A 17636-nucleotide genomic window follows, 5' to 3' on the forward strand; every position below is an offset into this window, starting at 1 on the left:
ACTGAATCCAACATTACATTTAAAAAGTCATTCACCACGATGAAGTGGGATTTATTCCTGGGATGCAAAAAAGTAGTTCAATATTCACAAATCAATCAACATAATAAATCACATCAGTAAGAAAAACGATAAAAAACCATATGATCATTTTAATAGATGCATAAAAAGCATCTGACAAAGCACAACATCCTTTCATGATAAAAATCCTCAACAAAGTACATTCAGAGGGAATACACCTCAACATAATAAAGGCCATATATGAAAAACCCACAGATAATATCATACTCAATACTGAAAAACTGATAGCTCTTCCCCTAAGATCAGGAACAACACAAGGATGTCCAGTTTCTAAGTCCTAGCCACAGCAATCTGACAAGAAAAAGAAATAAAAGGCATCCAAATGAGCAAGGAAGAAGTAAAACTCACTATTTGCACATAGCATGACACTATTTCTAGAAAACCCTAAAGATTACATCCCAAAACTACCAGAACTGAAAATGAATTCAGTAAGGTCACGGAATATAAAATCAATGCACAGAAATCCACTGCATTTCTATACACTAATAAGCATCAGAAAGAGAAATTAAGAAAATAACCCCACTTACAATTGCACCAAAAATAATAAAATACCTAGGAATAAACATCATATTACCATCATAAGGATGGTAAGAAATATTTTAAATAATATGACGGACAGTGTTGAAAATTCAAGTTAATTTTCCACAATACCAATAAATATGAAAGCAGTAGTACTCACCTCCTTTGCACTCTTAATTTTAGTCAGAAATGTATGCAGCTCCATTGTTTCTGCAAACAGTGCACGACATACTGCCTGATAATGATTTGGTGCCTCTGATTCAGTTGGCAGATGAGCAGCACATAACTACAGAAGAAGAAAATAAAACAATAGGGCTCATTTATTATTTTGGGTTTTTGGTACCTAAAAGACAGATATACCCAGTATATTCCTATTTTTATATCAGACAGTAAGGCAATCCCCATCATCCAAAGCCTAATGCATCACAAAATCATCAGTAAAATTATATGGAAAAAGTGGTCCACTAACAAACGGCCAATAGTACAGATGAGCTTAGTAAAATTAGTTAGCTTCTATTTGAAAATGATAGGACATATATAAAAGTTTTGGTTGGAAGTAGAAAGGGAACTACCATTTACTAAGTGTTAATCATAATGCAGGTATTTTAATAGCTGTCATTTACTTTTTACCATGCCAGGCACTATATTTGACATGTCATGTACACAGCATAATATCATTTACTCTTCAGTGTAGCCCGGAATTATCTCCATTTTACAGCAAAGGAAACTAAAGCTAAGAGGACTCAAGTGAATTGTCCACAGTCAGAAGTTGACATGACGGAGAAGAATTAAACATAGTTTTATGGGTTTCTGAAGCCCAGGCTCATCCCAATACATGCTGAATTGTGTAATGCAATAAAAAGACTGTTGGGATGACATGTGGACCACAGGGAAGATGCTCCATCAGTAAATGGAGAGTGCAGCAAAGAGAGCAGAGGGCAGAATAAGTCTGCTGGTCGTATCTCCAGTCTCGATGTCTTTTACCGTACATAGTCCATAATCCCCCCAAAACTACCAGTGGGTAAAAGATGCACAACAATTTAGAAAACTCAAACGCCATTTAATATATTAGATTGGAAAGATATCCTATCAAGGGTCTAGTGCATGGGAATAATTTTGCTTTTTTGTAAAGTAATAATTTTGTAACCATGTACTATAGTTATGTTTTAAGGGACTTCATTTTCTTTAAAAAGATGTAGGTTCTCCCTTAATTCTTTACTATATTCAGTAAATTTGACATTAATACAATTACTGAAAACATACATTTTATTGTATTTTAATAATTTCTATCCATTGGAGAATAAAAGATGTCTTTGTAGATTATACTATCCTTCATAATGTGCCTTCTGTTATTTTCATTTGTAATAAGTATCACATGTCATTTATTAGATTACTATCTTTAATAAAGTATATTCTTCTCAAGAAAAATACCTTGGGTTTCAGTAAGAAATTTTCCCCACAGTACCCAAAAGGAGGCTAAGAATTGATTTATCAGAAAGCACAAAAAACAAAAATCTCACAAGCTATACAATGGAATATTAGTCATAAAAAAGAATGAAATCTTGCCATTTGTAACAACATGGATGGTTCTAGAGAGTATTATGCTAAACGAAATAAGTCAGTCAAAGACAAATACCATAAGATTTCACTCATATGTGGAATTTAAAAACAAACAGATGAGCAAAGGCGGGGGGAGATAAACCATGAAACAGACTCTTAACTACAGAACAAACTGATGGTTACCAGAGGGAAGGTAGGGGGAAGGGTGGATGAAATACGTGATGGGGATTAAGGAGTGTACCTCTGATGAGCAGCAGGTGATATATGGAAGTGTTCAATCACTATGCTGTACACCTGAAACTAATGTCGCAGTGCACGTTAACTAACGGGAATTTAAATTAAAACTTTAAAAAAACTCACAAGCTTGTTTTTCACAGAGCTACCAATGAACAGAGGATTTTTCTGCATACTTACTTTTATACACAGAAGACAGCTTCCAATATACAATTTCATATCCAAGGTAATGAAAAGCAACTGCTAAGAGTTTCATGCTCATCTAACCAATCCCATAATTTTACATTCTAATTACATGGTGTGAAATACGGCATAATATTTTTGACTATAATTCCCAGTAAGAAATATATTTTATACAAGGACTCAAATACATGCCTACATCTATGTTTTATACACGAAAATTTCACAAAACAAAACTTACACTAAATCGATTTCATGCTCCACTAATAGGCTGTGACCAGCAACTTGAAAAAACACCGGTATAAAAGTAATAACTAGGTCTAAAAATGTTTTTTAATGCACATGACATAATCATATATATATATGATATATAATCATATATATATATGATCCAAAGGAATTCACAAATAACTATTGGAGCTAATGAGCAATTTCAGCAAAGTTGTGGGATACACAATCAATACACACACATACAAAGGTGTATGTCTATATCAATGAGCAAGCAAAAAATGAATGGTTTCCCTCCCTCTCTGTTTGAAACTATTTTTCCACTTCCCTTCTCCCATGGTTCTGTTAAGTTTCTCAAGATCCACCTATGGGTGAAAACATGATATCTTTCTCTGACTGACTTATTTCACTTAGCATAATACTCTCTAGTTCCATCCACATTGTTGCAAATGGCAGGATTTCATTCTTTCTCATTGCTAAGTAGTATTCCATTGTACATATAAAGCACATCTTCTTTATCCATTTATCAATTGATGGACATTTGGGCTCTTTCCATGATTTGGCTATTATTGAAAGCACTGTTATAAACATTGGAGTACAAGTGCCCCTATGAATCAGCACTCCTGTATCTTTTGGATAAATTCCTAGTAGTGTTGTTGCTGAGTCATAGGGTAGTTGAGAGTTGATGGGGGAGGGAATGTGGGGGAGAGAGGAAAATGGGTGATGGGCATTGAGGAGGGCACTTGGGATGAGCACTGGGTGTTGTATGTAAGCGATAATCACAGGAATCTACTCCCGAAACCAAGAGCACACTGTATACAACATATGTTACCTGACCTGACAACAAATTATATTAAAAATAGAAAAATGGACAAAGTACTCATCTAAATGTTAAAAAAAAGAAAATGAAGTTAAGAAAGCAATTCCATTTATAAAAGTATTAACAAATGCTAAGGAATAAATTTAACTAAGGAGGTACAAGACTTACACACTTAAAACTAAAAATATTGCTGAAAGACTCAAATACATGGAAAGACATCCTACATTTCATGGGTTTGAAGACAATATTGTTAAGATGGCAGTAATTACACAAAGTGATCTAGAGACTGAATGCAATCCCTAACTAAATCCTCATGGCTTTTTTTGAAGAAACAGAAAAGCTGATCCTAAAATTCATATGGAATTGCAAGGGGCCCCAAATAGCAAAGACAATCTTCAAAACAACAAAATTGAAAGGCTCATACTTCTTATTTCAAAACTACAAAATTACTGTAATCAAATCAGTGTGGTATATAGGGAAAGACCTATAGATCAGTGGAATACAATTAAGAGTCCAGAAATAAACCCATGTATCTTTGGTTGATTAATTTTTGACAAAAGTGCCCAGACCATTAAATTAGGAAAGAACAGTCTGTTCAACAAATGATGCTGAGAAAACTGGATAGTCACATGCAAAAACACAAAAACAAAACAACAAAAAAAATAAAAAAATAAAAAAATGAAGTTGTACTCCTATCTTATACCATTTATAAAAATTAACTCAAAGTGGATCAGACACTTAAATTTAACAGCCCAAAATATAAAACTCTTAATGTTTTGGGGCGCCTGGGTGGCTCAGTCGGTTGAGCGTCCGACTTCGGCTCAGGTCACGATCTCGTGGTTTGTGGGTTTGAGCCCCATGTCGAGCTCTGTGCTGACAGCTCAGAGCCTGGAGCCTGCTTAGGATTCTGTGTCTTCTTCTCTCTCTGCCCCTCCCCCACTTGTGCTCTATCTCTTTCTGTCTCTCAAAAATAAATAAATGTAAAACTCTTAATGTTTATTTATTTTTGAGAGAGACAGAGAGACAGACAGACAGAGTGCAAGCTAGGGAGGGGCAGAGAAAGAGGGAGACACAGAATCTGAAGCAGGCTCCAGGCTCTGAGGTGTCACCACAGAGCCCAATGCAGGGCTCGAACTCATGAACTGTGAGATCACGACCTGAGCTGAAGTCAGATGCTTAACCGACTGAGCCACCCAGGCAGCCCCAAAATATAAAACTCTTAGAAGACAACACAGGAAGGGATAAACCTTCACGTTCATAGATTTGGTAATGATTTTTTAGATATGACACCAAAGGCATAAGCAACAACAATATGGATAAATTAGACTTTATCAAAGTTAAAAGATTTTGTACATCGAAGAACACTTTCAAGAGACCCACAGCACAGAAGAAAATATTTGCAAATCACATATCTGATAAGGGCCTGCTCTGCAAAATATATAAAGAACTCTTAAACACAATGAAAAAGACAACCCAATGTAAAAACTGACTTGAACAGACATTTTTCCAAAGAAAATATACAACTGACCAAAAAGCACAGAAAAGGACGCTCAACATCATTAGTTATTAGGGAAATGTAAATCAAAACCACAAGGAGATACCACTCAGACCCAGTAGGATAGCTATAAAAGCAAACAAACCAAAAATGGAAAATAATTGTTGATGAGAATGTGATGAAATTGGAACCTTTATGTATTGCTGGTAGAAATGTAAAAGGTACAGCCACAGTGAAAAACAGTTTGGTGGTTCATCAAAAAGGTACCATGTGATCAGCAATCCAACCCCTCAGTATACAGTTGACCTTGAACAACATGGGTTTGAACTGTTCAGGTGCATTTACATGAAGATTTTTAAAATATAAATACATTTAGTATAAAATGTAATTTCTCATGATTTTCTTAATAACATTCTCTACCTTACTTTATTGTAAGAATACAGTATATAATACATTTAACATACAAAATATGTGTTGGGGCGCCTGGGTGGCTCAGGTGGTTGAGCGTCCGACTTCAGCTCAGGTCACGATCTCACGGTTCGTGAGTTCGAGCCCCGCGTCAGGCTCTGGGCTGATGGCTCAGAGCCTGGAGCCTGCTTCCGATTCTGTGTCTCCCTCTCTCTCTGCCCCTCCCCCATTCATGCTCTGTCTCTCTCTGTCTCAAAAATAAATAAACATTAAAAAAAAAAATTTAAAAAACAAAAAACAAAAAACAAAAAAAAACATACAAAATATGTGTTAATTGACTATTCATGTTATCTGTAAGGCTTCTGGTCAACAGTTGGTTTGCTTAGTTAAATTTTTGGGGAATCAAAAATTATATGTGAATTTTCAGTTGTGCAGGGTGTCGATGTCTCTAACCTCTGCACTGGTTCAAGAGTCAACTATAAATCAAAAAGAATAAAAAGCAAATTTTCAAACGAAAACTTGTATACCAATGTTTATACCAGCAACTCTTCATAGTAGCCAAAGGTGGAAAAAATTCAAATGTTCTGAACTGATACATGGAAAAACAAAGGTAGTATAAATAGTGGAATCTTATTCATTCATAAAAAGGAATAAAGTACTGATACACACTACAACATGGATGAACCTTAAAAACATTATGCTAAGTGAAAGAAGCCAGACAACAAAAGGTCACATATTGTATGATTCCATTTATATGTAATTCCCAGCATACACAAATCCACAAAGTCAGAAAGCTGATTAGTGGTTGCCAGGGGCTGAAAGATGAGGGATAAGAAGTGATGAGTAGGGTTTTCCATGTGAGGTGATAAAAAATCTCTAGAACTAGATAATGGTGATGGCTGGACAATACTGTGAACACACTTAATGCCATTAAACTGTACACTTTAAAATAATTTAGGGGCGCCTGGGTGGCTCAGTCAGTTAAGCATCCGACCTTTAATTTCAGCTCAGGTCATGATCTCATGGTTTCTGCGTTTGAGCCCCACGTCAGGCTCTGTGCTGACAGCACAGAGCCTGCTTGAGATTCTTTCTCTCTCTCTCTGCTCCTCCCTTCCTCTCTCTCAAAATAAATAAATAAATTTTTAAAAACCTATAATAAAATAAAATAATTTAAAAGATAAATTGTATGTTATGTGTATTTTACCACAATTTAAAATATGTATTAAGGCCACCTGGGTGGCTCAGTCAGTTAAGTGTCTGGGCTCAATTTCGACTCAGGTCTTGATCTCACAGTCTGTGGGATCAAGCCCCGTGTAGAACTCAACACTGACAGCACAGCGCCTTCTCTCTGTCTTGCTCTTTGCCCTTCCCCCACACACGCTTTCCCTCTCTCTCAAAACAAATAAACTTTAAAAAATATGTGTTAAAAACTTAACAAAAACCAACAAAATTCCACAAAGTCACCATTGACACAGAGGAGAAATAATCCCACAGAGGAGAAATAATCCAAGTGGTTATTTCACTGCCCATGAACTGCTTGATTTTTATTTGGTTCTTTGTTCCTAAATGCATTTCATTTAATCCTCACAAGAAGCCAATTTATGGATATGGAAACTGAGATTTAGAACAACTAAGCAATTTACTCAAATCACACAGGTAGGCAAGAGAAGTGGAATCGAACCCATGTAGTCAACCTCCAAAAGCCAAGTTCTTATGCACTCTAAATGAATGTAGATTACTTTTGTATTATAGAAAATCATATTTTTTAAAGTTTATTTATTTTGACAGAGACAGTGCGAGTTGGGGAGGGTCAGAGAGAGAGAGAAAGAGAGAGAGAGAGAGAGAGAAGGAGAGAGAGAATCCCAAGCAGGCTCCACACTGTCGGCACAGAGCCTGACACGGGGCTTGAACTTGCGAAACTGCGAGATCACAACCTAAGCAGAAACCAAGAGTCAGACTCTTTTTTTTTTTTTAACATTTATTTATTTTTGAGACACAGAGAGACAGAGCATGAACAGGGGAGGGTCAGAGAGATGGAGACACAGAATCTGAAACAGGCTCCAGGCTCTGAGCTGTCAGCACAGAGCCCGACGCGGGGCTCGAACTCACAGCCCTCATGGACCGCGAGATCATGACCTGAGCTGAAGTCGGCCGCTTAACCAACTGAGCCACCCAGGCGCCCCAAGAAAATCATGTTTTTAAAGTGTTTTAGCATACAACATGGTACACAGCAGGCATGCAACAAAACCATCTTTTACAGTTACAAAAAAAGAGACAATATGGGGATGGAGGAACATAATGAGAAAAAGAGTAGGTTCTATCAACATGATATTATACGACCTTGGACAGTTTATTTGACATTGCTGGGTTTCAGTTTATTTCTAAAAGGAGAGGACTGGACTATGTTATGTCTTACTTAACCTACCTGCCTTTGTTCTATGAATAAATTTTTAAGATCAGCTTTAAATGCCACCTAAAGGCTGATGACTCCCCAACTCCTACTCTAGGCCACTCCTGGTGTGTGTTTGTCAGAAAGAGATCTATTTTACCTTTATTCTTGAAAGGTATTTAGGTTCTATTCTAGAGCTTTAAAGAATCATTCAAATCGTCTTCTGGTTTCCACTCTTTTTATTGAGAAGTAAGTAAAGGTGCAGTCTCATTTTCCCTCTAAGATTTTGTTTGTAAGTTTTAGCAGTTTAACTATAAGGAAACAATGTTATTTTCATTTTTTTTTCTCTTGATTTGTGGAGTTTCTTGAATCTGTGGCATAGTGTTTTCCATGGTTTTGGAAAATTCCTAATTTGTATTAATTATTAATTAATTAATTATTAATTATTATGTTGTTACCTTAGTATGTATTAATTTTTAGTATTCAAATATTTCTTCCATCCTCCCTTTTACTTGCTCTCCTTTTAGAACTTTAATTAGATGTACTGCCTTTGTAACTGACCCTCTATTCTATATTCTTTATTCTTTTTGTGTCTTTGTGCTTCATTCTGAGTATTTTCTACTGACAATATTTCATTTCATTCTTTCTCTCTTCAGCACTGTCTAGTCTATTAAACCCATTCACTCAAGTTTTATTTCAGTTATTTTATTTTTTGGTTCAAAATTTCTAGCTGGCTCTTTTCTAGTTTTCTAGTCAAGGTTTCAACCCTGACTCTTGCAACCCTGAGTTTCAAGAATGATTTAAAATATGTGATTTAAAATTAAATTAAAATTCAAAGTCAATCTGAGAACTCCATTATCTGGATTCTCTATATAGAATCATTAATACTATTGCTAGACTCCAAATAAATTTTCTGAAGTTTTCATTAAACATATAGGACCCTGTTACATGTTTTCAACAAAACTTGAAAATACCTGAAAACCTTGACTAGGTAGATGTGATTAAAAAAAAAAAAAAAAAAGACAACCTACAAATACTTTCTTTTTAAAAAAATTTTTTAATGTTTATTTATTTTTGAGAGAGAGACAGACAGCGTGTGAGCACGGGAGAGGCAGAGGGAGACACAGAATCTGAAGCAGGCTCCAGGCTCTGAGCTGTCAGCACAGAGCCCGAGGCAGGGCTCAAACCCACGAACCGTAATATCATGACCTGAGCCAAAGTCAGACGGTTAACCTACTGAGCCACCCAGGTGCCCCCTTATAAATACTGTCTAACATTTTGAAACATTTTCATTTTTTTGTCAAATAAGTTAATATCTGTATTTTTGAAGCAATGCACCAACTACAAGAAAAAAATTTATTTGGTATCACATCAAAGATGTATGCCAGTAACTCAAAAATTTTATATATTATCTACTGATGTTTCTTACCCTAATTGGTGTCAAAATACTATACATACCATCAAGTTTTTTTTAAAACCTTGGCACAATTGAGAATAGTTTTTGCTTAAACTCCAAATTCCAAAGCATTTAGCAATCCAAGTCACCCTTTGTTTAGAAACACATAATTGCGATGTGTGTAAATTCTATTATCCCAGAAAAGAAAATGGCATAACCAAAATGGTATCTTCTGAGATCTTTAGAATTTATCATATAATAGTCCTCTGTTGATAACATCGGACTCCAATATTTTCTCACAATTTATTCTTGATTATTGAAATTCAAATGTTTTTAAAAATGTTCAGTTCACAAAGTTCAGAATTTTATTTGCAAAACCTAAGTAGAATATTATCTTAATATAACTAAAATGTTTTGCCTAGTGAGTATAATCACGTATTTATCATAAGAAATTAATAACAAAACAAAAAGTACAAAGACTATCTTCTTTAAATTTAGAATCATATAGTTAGTATAAATTACTAAATTTTTGCCTAAATCAGTAACAACAAATTAGTACGTTCCCAGCAAATTTCAAAACTTAGAGAACACAACATTCTGAAATACAGAAAACTGCAATTTCTTTGGAGTCTCTCTAGTTTGACTTATGAATCTTATTCACTCAACTAACCTATATTCACAGAAATCCTAATTCAGTAATGACAAGCTCAAACATCTTGCCCTCCCTTGCATATGTTCCATTAAATCAAGGCCACATTCATACATAGATGAAAATAATACATTTATCCTGTATAGGCTATTTATAATACATGTGCATTTTGAAAATGAAGACAAATTCTGCACCAGGTTAATCTAGTCTGGCATAATAAAATTAAATACATAAAGCTTGTTTCTATTTTAAATCACATTCTACAGTACCATTCTTTTCTCCCCTGAGGAGTTTTCAAAATAGTTTGCAAAATCTGACATTACATGGCAAACCAAAAACCTGCTAACTTTTTATAAGCAGGGGTTATTATGTATAAACTTTATATTTGCAGAAACATGCTGCATTTTGTTTTAAATTATAAATTAACACTGAAAGCATAACCTGTAAGACTATTCAAGGCCAATAATATACTTAATATACTAGAATTTTACAATTTTTATTATATAAATGGTAAAAAATAAGAGGAACAGAATTTCTGATGCTAAATGGTGCACTCTGAATCACACCACCACTAATACACTATTTCAAATTACCACATTTTCCTTCATTCTTTACCCATATACCAGTATATGCAGAACTTTGTGGTCTCTTTTCCATTTATTAATACAGAAATTTTCCATATTGCTAAACAACTCACAGAATTATAATTTTAGAGATTATCTAATATTCCATGTAGTTGATACATCATTTCTTTATGAGCCCTTTATTTCATTACAGAATAGTATAAATAAATAATGCTACAAAACACATCTTCAAGGGGTGTCTGGATAGTTCAGTTAGTGAGAGTCTGACTCTTGATTTCAGCTCAGGTCATGATTCCAGGATCAGGGATTGAGCCCCACGTCAGGCTCCACACTGAGCATGGAGCCTGCTTAAAATGTTCTCTCTCTGTCTCTCTGTCTCTGTCTCTGTCTCTGTCTCTCTCAGGGTGCCTAGCTGTTTCAGTTAGTTAAGCATCCAACTCTTGATTTCAGTTCCGGTCATGATTTCACAGTTCATGAGTTTGAGCCGCACGTCAGACTCTGTGTTGACGGTGTGGAGCCTGCTTGAGATTCTCTCTCTCTCTCCCTCTCTCTCTCTCTCTGCCCACCCCTGCTCTTCCTCTCTCTCTCAAAAAATAAATAAATAAAAACTGAAAAAAATGCATTAAAAAAATTCTTTCTCCCTCTGCTCCCTCCCTTGCTCGTTCTCTCTTTCTCAAAACAAAAACAAAAACATATCTTCAATGTATCCATGTAACATTTTCACCTTTTAAAAATTATCTCTTTGAACAGACTCTTAACTATAGAGAACAAACATGGTTACCAGAGGGGAGGTGGGTGGGGGATGGAAAATAGGTGATGGGGATTAAGGAGTGCACCTGTTGTAATGAGTACCAGGTGATGTATGGAAGTGTTGAATCATTCACTATATTGTACACTTGAAACTAATATTACACTATATAACTAAATAGAATTTAAATAAAAACTTAAAAAGAATAACCTCTTTGTACAGAGAAGAGATGGGTAGTTGGCAAAGGGAGAGGGAGAGGGGTGGGCAAAATGGGTGAAGGAAGTCAAAAGGCACAAACTTACAGTTATAAAATAAGTCCTGAGGATGTAATGTACAGCATGGTGACCACAGTTAATAATACTGCATTGTATATTTGCAAGTTGCTGAGAGAGTAAATTTTAAAAGTTCTCATCATAGGGGGAAAAAATGTGTAACTATGTGTGGTGATGGATGTTAACTAGACTTATTATAATCACTTCACAATATATGCATATATCAAATCATTAAGTTGTACATCTAAAACTAACGTTATATGTCAATCATATCTAATTGAAAAAAACTTACCTCTTTGAAAAATTTCTAACAGTAGTATTGCTATCACAAAGGATTATTCTGGATATTTTTACGTATTTTAATTTTTTATAAGAAAAAATGTCAAAACAAAACTAGGTGAATAGTATATGAATCAGCATGTACACATCATCCAACGTTAACAATGATCAATTCATGGTCAATCTTATTTTATCTACTTCCTTACCTGCTCAGCTCCACCCTCTAGAATTATTTTATAGCAAATCCCATATATCTGAGTTTCATACATAAATATTTCAGCATATATCTCTAAAGATAAGAGTTCTTTAAAAAAATAAACACAATACTATTATCATATTTAAAATATGAGTAATTTCTAAAATCAAATATAGCATAAGGTAAAATTTTCTTGATTATCTCAAACAGTCACACACATTTTTACAATTTATTCATTTTCATTAGAACCCATATAAGGTTCATATATTGCAACTGGGTGCTATGTATCAAGTTTGATTTAATGTAAGTTTTTCCTCTCTCCCTCTCCATTTATCTTCTATGTATTTATCAAAGAAATTACATGATTTGTCCTATAGAGTTTCCCATAATCTGGATTTTGATGATTGTATCTTTATGGTGGTTTTAAAATGTTTCTATATCCCCTGGATTTCCTACAAATTGGTAGTTAGATCTAGAGGCTTGATCAGATTGAAGATCGATGGGTTTTTTGTTTGCTTGCTTGGCAAGAGTACCTCCCAAGTGGTGCTGTGAACTAAGTCTGCTGGTCTCTTGTGATGCCACAATGATTATTGCTATTATCATTATTCTTCTTTATTAGATTATTACCATTTTGCAATCCCTATTATTCTGTTTTCACATATTAGCTGGGACTTTTATAAAAAGAAACTTATACAGAACTAATTGGTTACCTAAGGTAACCTCTTCACGGGGAAAAGGCAGGATGAATTTGCTTATTTGCCAATTTTTGAAATAAGTTGATTCCCTAACAGCCTCTAAAGGTGACCGATGAGGGTTTTATTTTCACTTATGTGTTCATGGAATTCAGAATATTTGATGTGATTTTTAATTCATCACAGCTATTGTTCTTATCGATGATCAAATTTTTCCATCTCTGACCAATCAGAACTTCTTTGAGTTGGCTTTCGAGTCCTTTTTATATAATTCAGTAATCTTGGATAGTCTGTTTGCGTTCTGGTATAACAAGATGCTCCAGGCTATTTTATACGTCTCCTTCCCAGATCTCGAATTAGCCATTTCTCTAAGGAATCCTGGAATTCTTTTAATGGGGAGTGATATTTAGAGACCACAACCTGGTGGTAGCTGTGCTCACTGCTACTATGTGGTTATAGCTTTGTAGGTCTTCCTATGTAGTTATGTCTCCAGTGTGAGAACAGTTATGTTCAATTTGCCTTGAATGCAGGGGGAATTATATTTCCATATTTAACTTTGTTTTATAATTTAGTAAAACATTTATATGATTTCTAAATCAAATCTACAGAATTAAGTATACTCAGAGATGCTTCGCTTTAATGCCTGTCCTTGTTTCTGCTCTGTTCCTTTATCTATAGCTAATTTCTTTAGGTTTGATTTATCTTTCCTCTTTTTTTTTTTTTAATTTTTTTTTTCAACGTTTTTTATTTATTTTTGGGACAGAGAGAGACAGAGCATGAATGGGGGAGGGGCAGAGAGAGAGGGAGACACAGAATCAGAAACAGGCTCCAGGCTCCGAGCCATCAGCCCAGAGCCTGACGCGGGGCTCGAACTCACAGACCGCGAGATCGTGACCTGGCTGAAGTCGGACGCTTAACCGACTGCGCCACCCAGGCGCCCCTCTTTCCTCTTTTTTAAAACAATATAAACAAATACCTTCATACATATTCTTAAATTTTTTTTTTAATGTTTGTTTATTTTTGAAGGAGAGACACAGAGCGTGAGATGGGGAGGGGCAGAGAGAGAGGGAGAAACAGGATCCGATGCAGGCTCCAGGCTCTGAGCTGTCAGCACAGAGCTGGACGCAGGGCTCGAACCCATGAGGCTGGGAGATCATAACTTCAGCCAAAGTCAGACACTTAACCAACTGAGCCACCCAGGTGCCCCACCTTGTTTTTTCACCTAAACAATATACCCTGGAGAGAGATTTCCTCAATCCTTTCAGATAGTTATATAATACTTCACTAACTAGCTATACCCATAGTTAATTCAACCATTCCCCTATTAATGAACATCTGGGATGTTCCTAGCCTTTTGCTATCATACACAGTGAAGACTTTTAAATATACTGTCAAGTTATTTTATATAAGGGCTATGAAAATTTACACTGTAGCTATCAATTACTACATGAAATAATTTACCATAATTTCAAATATCAACAAAAGTAACTTCTTGCTTGCAAAAGAGTTACAAATGGCATTGCTTTATATGCATTCCCTGATTATTAGGGAGACTGGATTGTATAAGAGAATCAGAATCCCCAGGCTGAGTTCAGTGCCTCTTTCTGTGCTCCCTGAGCATTTCAGGTACACGTGTTGAACCACCACTTCTGTATGTTCAGACTGTTCACGAGGGTACTATATCTAGAAGGACATCCTCCACATCACAGACATTGCAAATTCCTATTTATTATGACAATTTTCTTACAGATGGAAGCCAAGTATCTTGAAGAAGGAACGCCTATTGCTCATTTGCCCAAAGGTAGTGTATGAGCTAGTATGGTCCTACGCACCTGGTCTATAATACTTATTTCACAGGGGTTCACTTAACCCTATTTAATCTCAGCAACCTAAGTGCTGATAGAGCACTCAGCACAAAGAAGGCACACTAAACGCTTACTTTACATTTCAAAAGGTAAATGAATATATGAATAAACTGAGAATTTTACATTCATTTCAAATGAAGAACTTTGTTCATGTACTATTCTCATATTAATTTCAGCCATTTCTCAGACACTTTTCCTAGATTCCACACCACTTTTTTTTACTCATTCTTTCTATCCACTGTCTTAAGTCTTACTCTTCCATCATCTCTAACCCTGACTCTTCAATCTCCTTTCCTGCACACTTTGTGCTCCATCAATCTCCAATTTTTCTTCATGTCTACAATCTCTTCTTTTTGATTAATGTTAATTGGGTGAATATTTTTCAGAATGTATTTACAGATACAAAAATAATTTTTTTTAAAGTATGCTTCACACCCAGTGTGGAGCCCAATGCAGGGCTTGAACCCACAATGCTAAGATCAAGACCTGAGCTGAGATCGAAAGTTAGACACTTAACTGACTGAGCCACCCAGATGCCCCTTACAGATAAGAAAACAATTTTTTAGAATGATCTTTTGTTAATGCTTCTTGAAGGTGTTAAGTACTTGGTTACAGGTTATACATATATATAAACATATATATATATATAAACATATATATATATATAAACACATATATATATTCATATATTTCTCAAGAAATACTTCAACTGAAAGGAAAATGCTTTAGGTGTTATATTCTTAATTTAAGGGAAGAACATGTTCTATCTCTGACATAAATCTGTGACTGCAATGAGTCAGAAAAAATTACATGTGTGTGTTTATGCTTTACTTGTTTATATTCTATTTTTCTACATTAAAATTAAGAGCCATAAAGGTAGGGACCATTTGTATGTTGCGTATTGCTATGTGCCTAGCACCTAGGAAAATGCCTGGCATATAGTAAATGCTATTAAATTGTTATTCATGACAAGAACTATACTAGATACTTTATATTAATTATGTTCTCTCTCTCCTCTCTCTGCCCCTCCTCCCACTCACGTTCTCTCTCTTTCAAAATAAATAAATATTAAAAAAAAAAAAAGGAATATAGGACACCTGGGTGGCTCAGTCAGTTAAATTAAGCTCTTGGTTTTGGATCAGGTCATGATCTCATGGTTTGTGGGTTCAGCCCAGCATCAGCTCCGTGCTGACAGTGCAGAGCCTGCTTGGGATTCCCTCTCGCTCTCTCTCTGCCCCTCCCCTGCTCACTCTCTCTGTCTCTCTCAAAAATAAATAAATAAATAAATAAATAAATAAATAAATATTTAAAAATTAAAAAAAAAAATAAAGATCATAGGATTCGATAATCCAGGGCAACAACAGTTGGTATGAAAATGGTAAAACGAGGCCTACCAGAGTATAAGCTCTGAATATAATCACCATGTACCCTTCTTACTTACTCAGTTCTATGAAGCTGGAGAAGTCATATACCTCTCTGAGCCTTAGTTCTTCCATGTGTAAAATGGGTATAAAAATGTCTTCTCAATCTACCTCACAGTGTTATCATAAGGCTCAGAGAACAACAAATATATGAAAATATAACAAAATATTAGTAGAATAAGAACAAATAACTATTCAGGGGAAACATTACACATTAAAGAGGTCTTGCTCACTAAGAATTAAAAAAAAGCTCTCTCCAAGTTCCTAAATATTCTATTATTTATATTATTCAAACTTAGTTTCATATTTCCACTTCCAATAAGGAGAAAGTAGTTATATTCCTTCAGTTACATCTTCTCTTCCAACAAAATAAACAAGAAGTTAGTTTACTAACTGAAGATTTCAACTCATTAATTAAACTACAAACTCTATGTATCACTATGTGGCCATGAATAATGGATTTTTGTGATACATAAGCACCCTTTTAACTATTTATTTTTCATATTAAGGTAGCAGTAAGATAGGCAGGAATCCAGATGCAATAGCCCAAATTAAAAAAATAAAACAAGTTCAGTTCAAATTGCTGAATGTCTGAGAATTTTTATAAGTTAAAATATTCAATGTCTTGAATAATAATTATAACAATCCAATAAATCCCTAGCCCTCATCTTCCAAATCTGCAGTATGAGAGCAATCTGGCTATGACATCTATCATTCTACTGGTGCCAGGGTTAACTTAATTGCTGTAGCTGGTTAAGTGAGTGTTCTCTTCCTCATTCACCATTCCCTGTTCACTGCCCCCTACACAGCCCCCACCAAAAAACTGCAGACTCAATTTCAGAGGCATAAATAGGTTTATGTCTTAATGGAAAACCTTTTACTCTTCATTTTTAATCATTATCACTGGTCTGCAATGGAACAAGCAGGTCATCTGTGGGCTGCAGAAAGTTTTATCTGGCCTTTAAGTGTATATATATTTTAAAATATACTTGAAGGGGTGCCTGGGTGGCTCAGTTGGTTGAGCATCCAACTCTTGATATGGGCTCAGATATAAATAAATAAAACTTAAAAAAATAAAATATACCTTGACCCCTAGAAAATACAAAATGAATAAACTGTGTGAAATTTTAATTTCTACACATTATGGGGATTTCACCTACAGACACTGTTGATTTAAAACGAGAAGTATTGCAAGTATTAAAAGAGCTAGAGGCACAGGGGTGGCTCGGTTGGTAAAGCATCTAACTGTGGATTTTGGCTCAGATCATGATCTCAGTTTGTAAATTTGAGCCCCATGTCTGGCTCTATACTGACAGCATGGAGCCTGCTTGGGATGATCTCTCTCTCTCTCTCTCTCGCTCTCTCCCCCCCGCCCACCCCGTTCCCTGCTCATGTCTATCTCTAAAAAAATAAATAAACTTAAAAAAAAGAAACAAAATAAAAGAGCTAAAGAATATCTGAATTTCATAAGTATCATAAATGTAGAGCCCTATTCCAGAGTTTCTGGGAGATTTATCATCTAAGAAGGAACAAGGAGCAGGGTATGCTTCAGTACACCTGGAAACTACTATCTTCACAGTTTCTCTCTATTCTTTTCTCTGGGATGTTTTTTAAAAAGTTGTA

General features: G+C 35.2%; 1 protein-coding gene across 5 annotated transcripts in view; it reads right to left on the minus strand.

Annotated features, from left to right (window-relative positions):
* The window catches only part of SPIRE1 (spire type actin nucleation factor 1), a 200926-nt gene that overhangs the window by 97293 nt on the left and 85997 nt on the right, over positions 1 to 17636 (minus strand). For all 5 annotated transcript variants that reach the window (XM_049620471.1, XM_049620469.1, XM_049620470.1 and 2 more), the window contains exon 4: positions 758 to 883. In XM_049620471.1, coding sequence (XP_049476428.1) covers positions 758 to 883 — 126 coding nt within the window. The remainder of the gene's footprint in view (positions 1 to 757; positions 884 to 17636) is intronic.

This window comes from Panthera uncia (assembly GCF_023721935.1).
Source record: "Panthera uncia isolate 11264 chromosome D3 unlocalized genomic scaffold, Puncia_PCG_1.0 HiC_scaffold_8, whole genome shotgun sequence".
Taxonomy (NCBI): domain Eukaryota; kingdom Metazoa; phylum Chordata; class Mammalia; order Carnivora; family Felidae; genus Panthera; species Panthera uncia.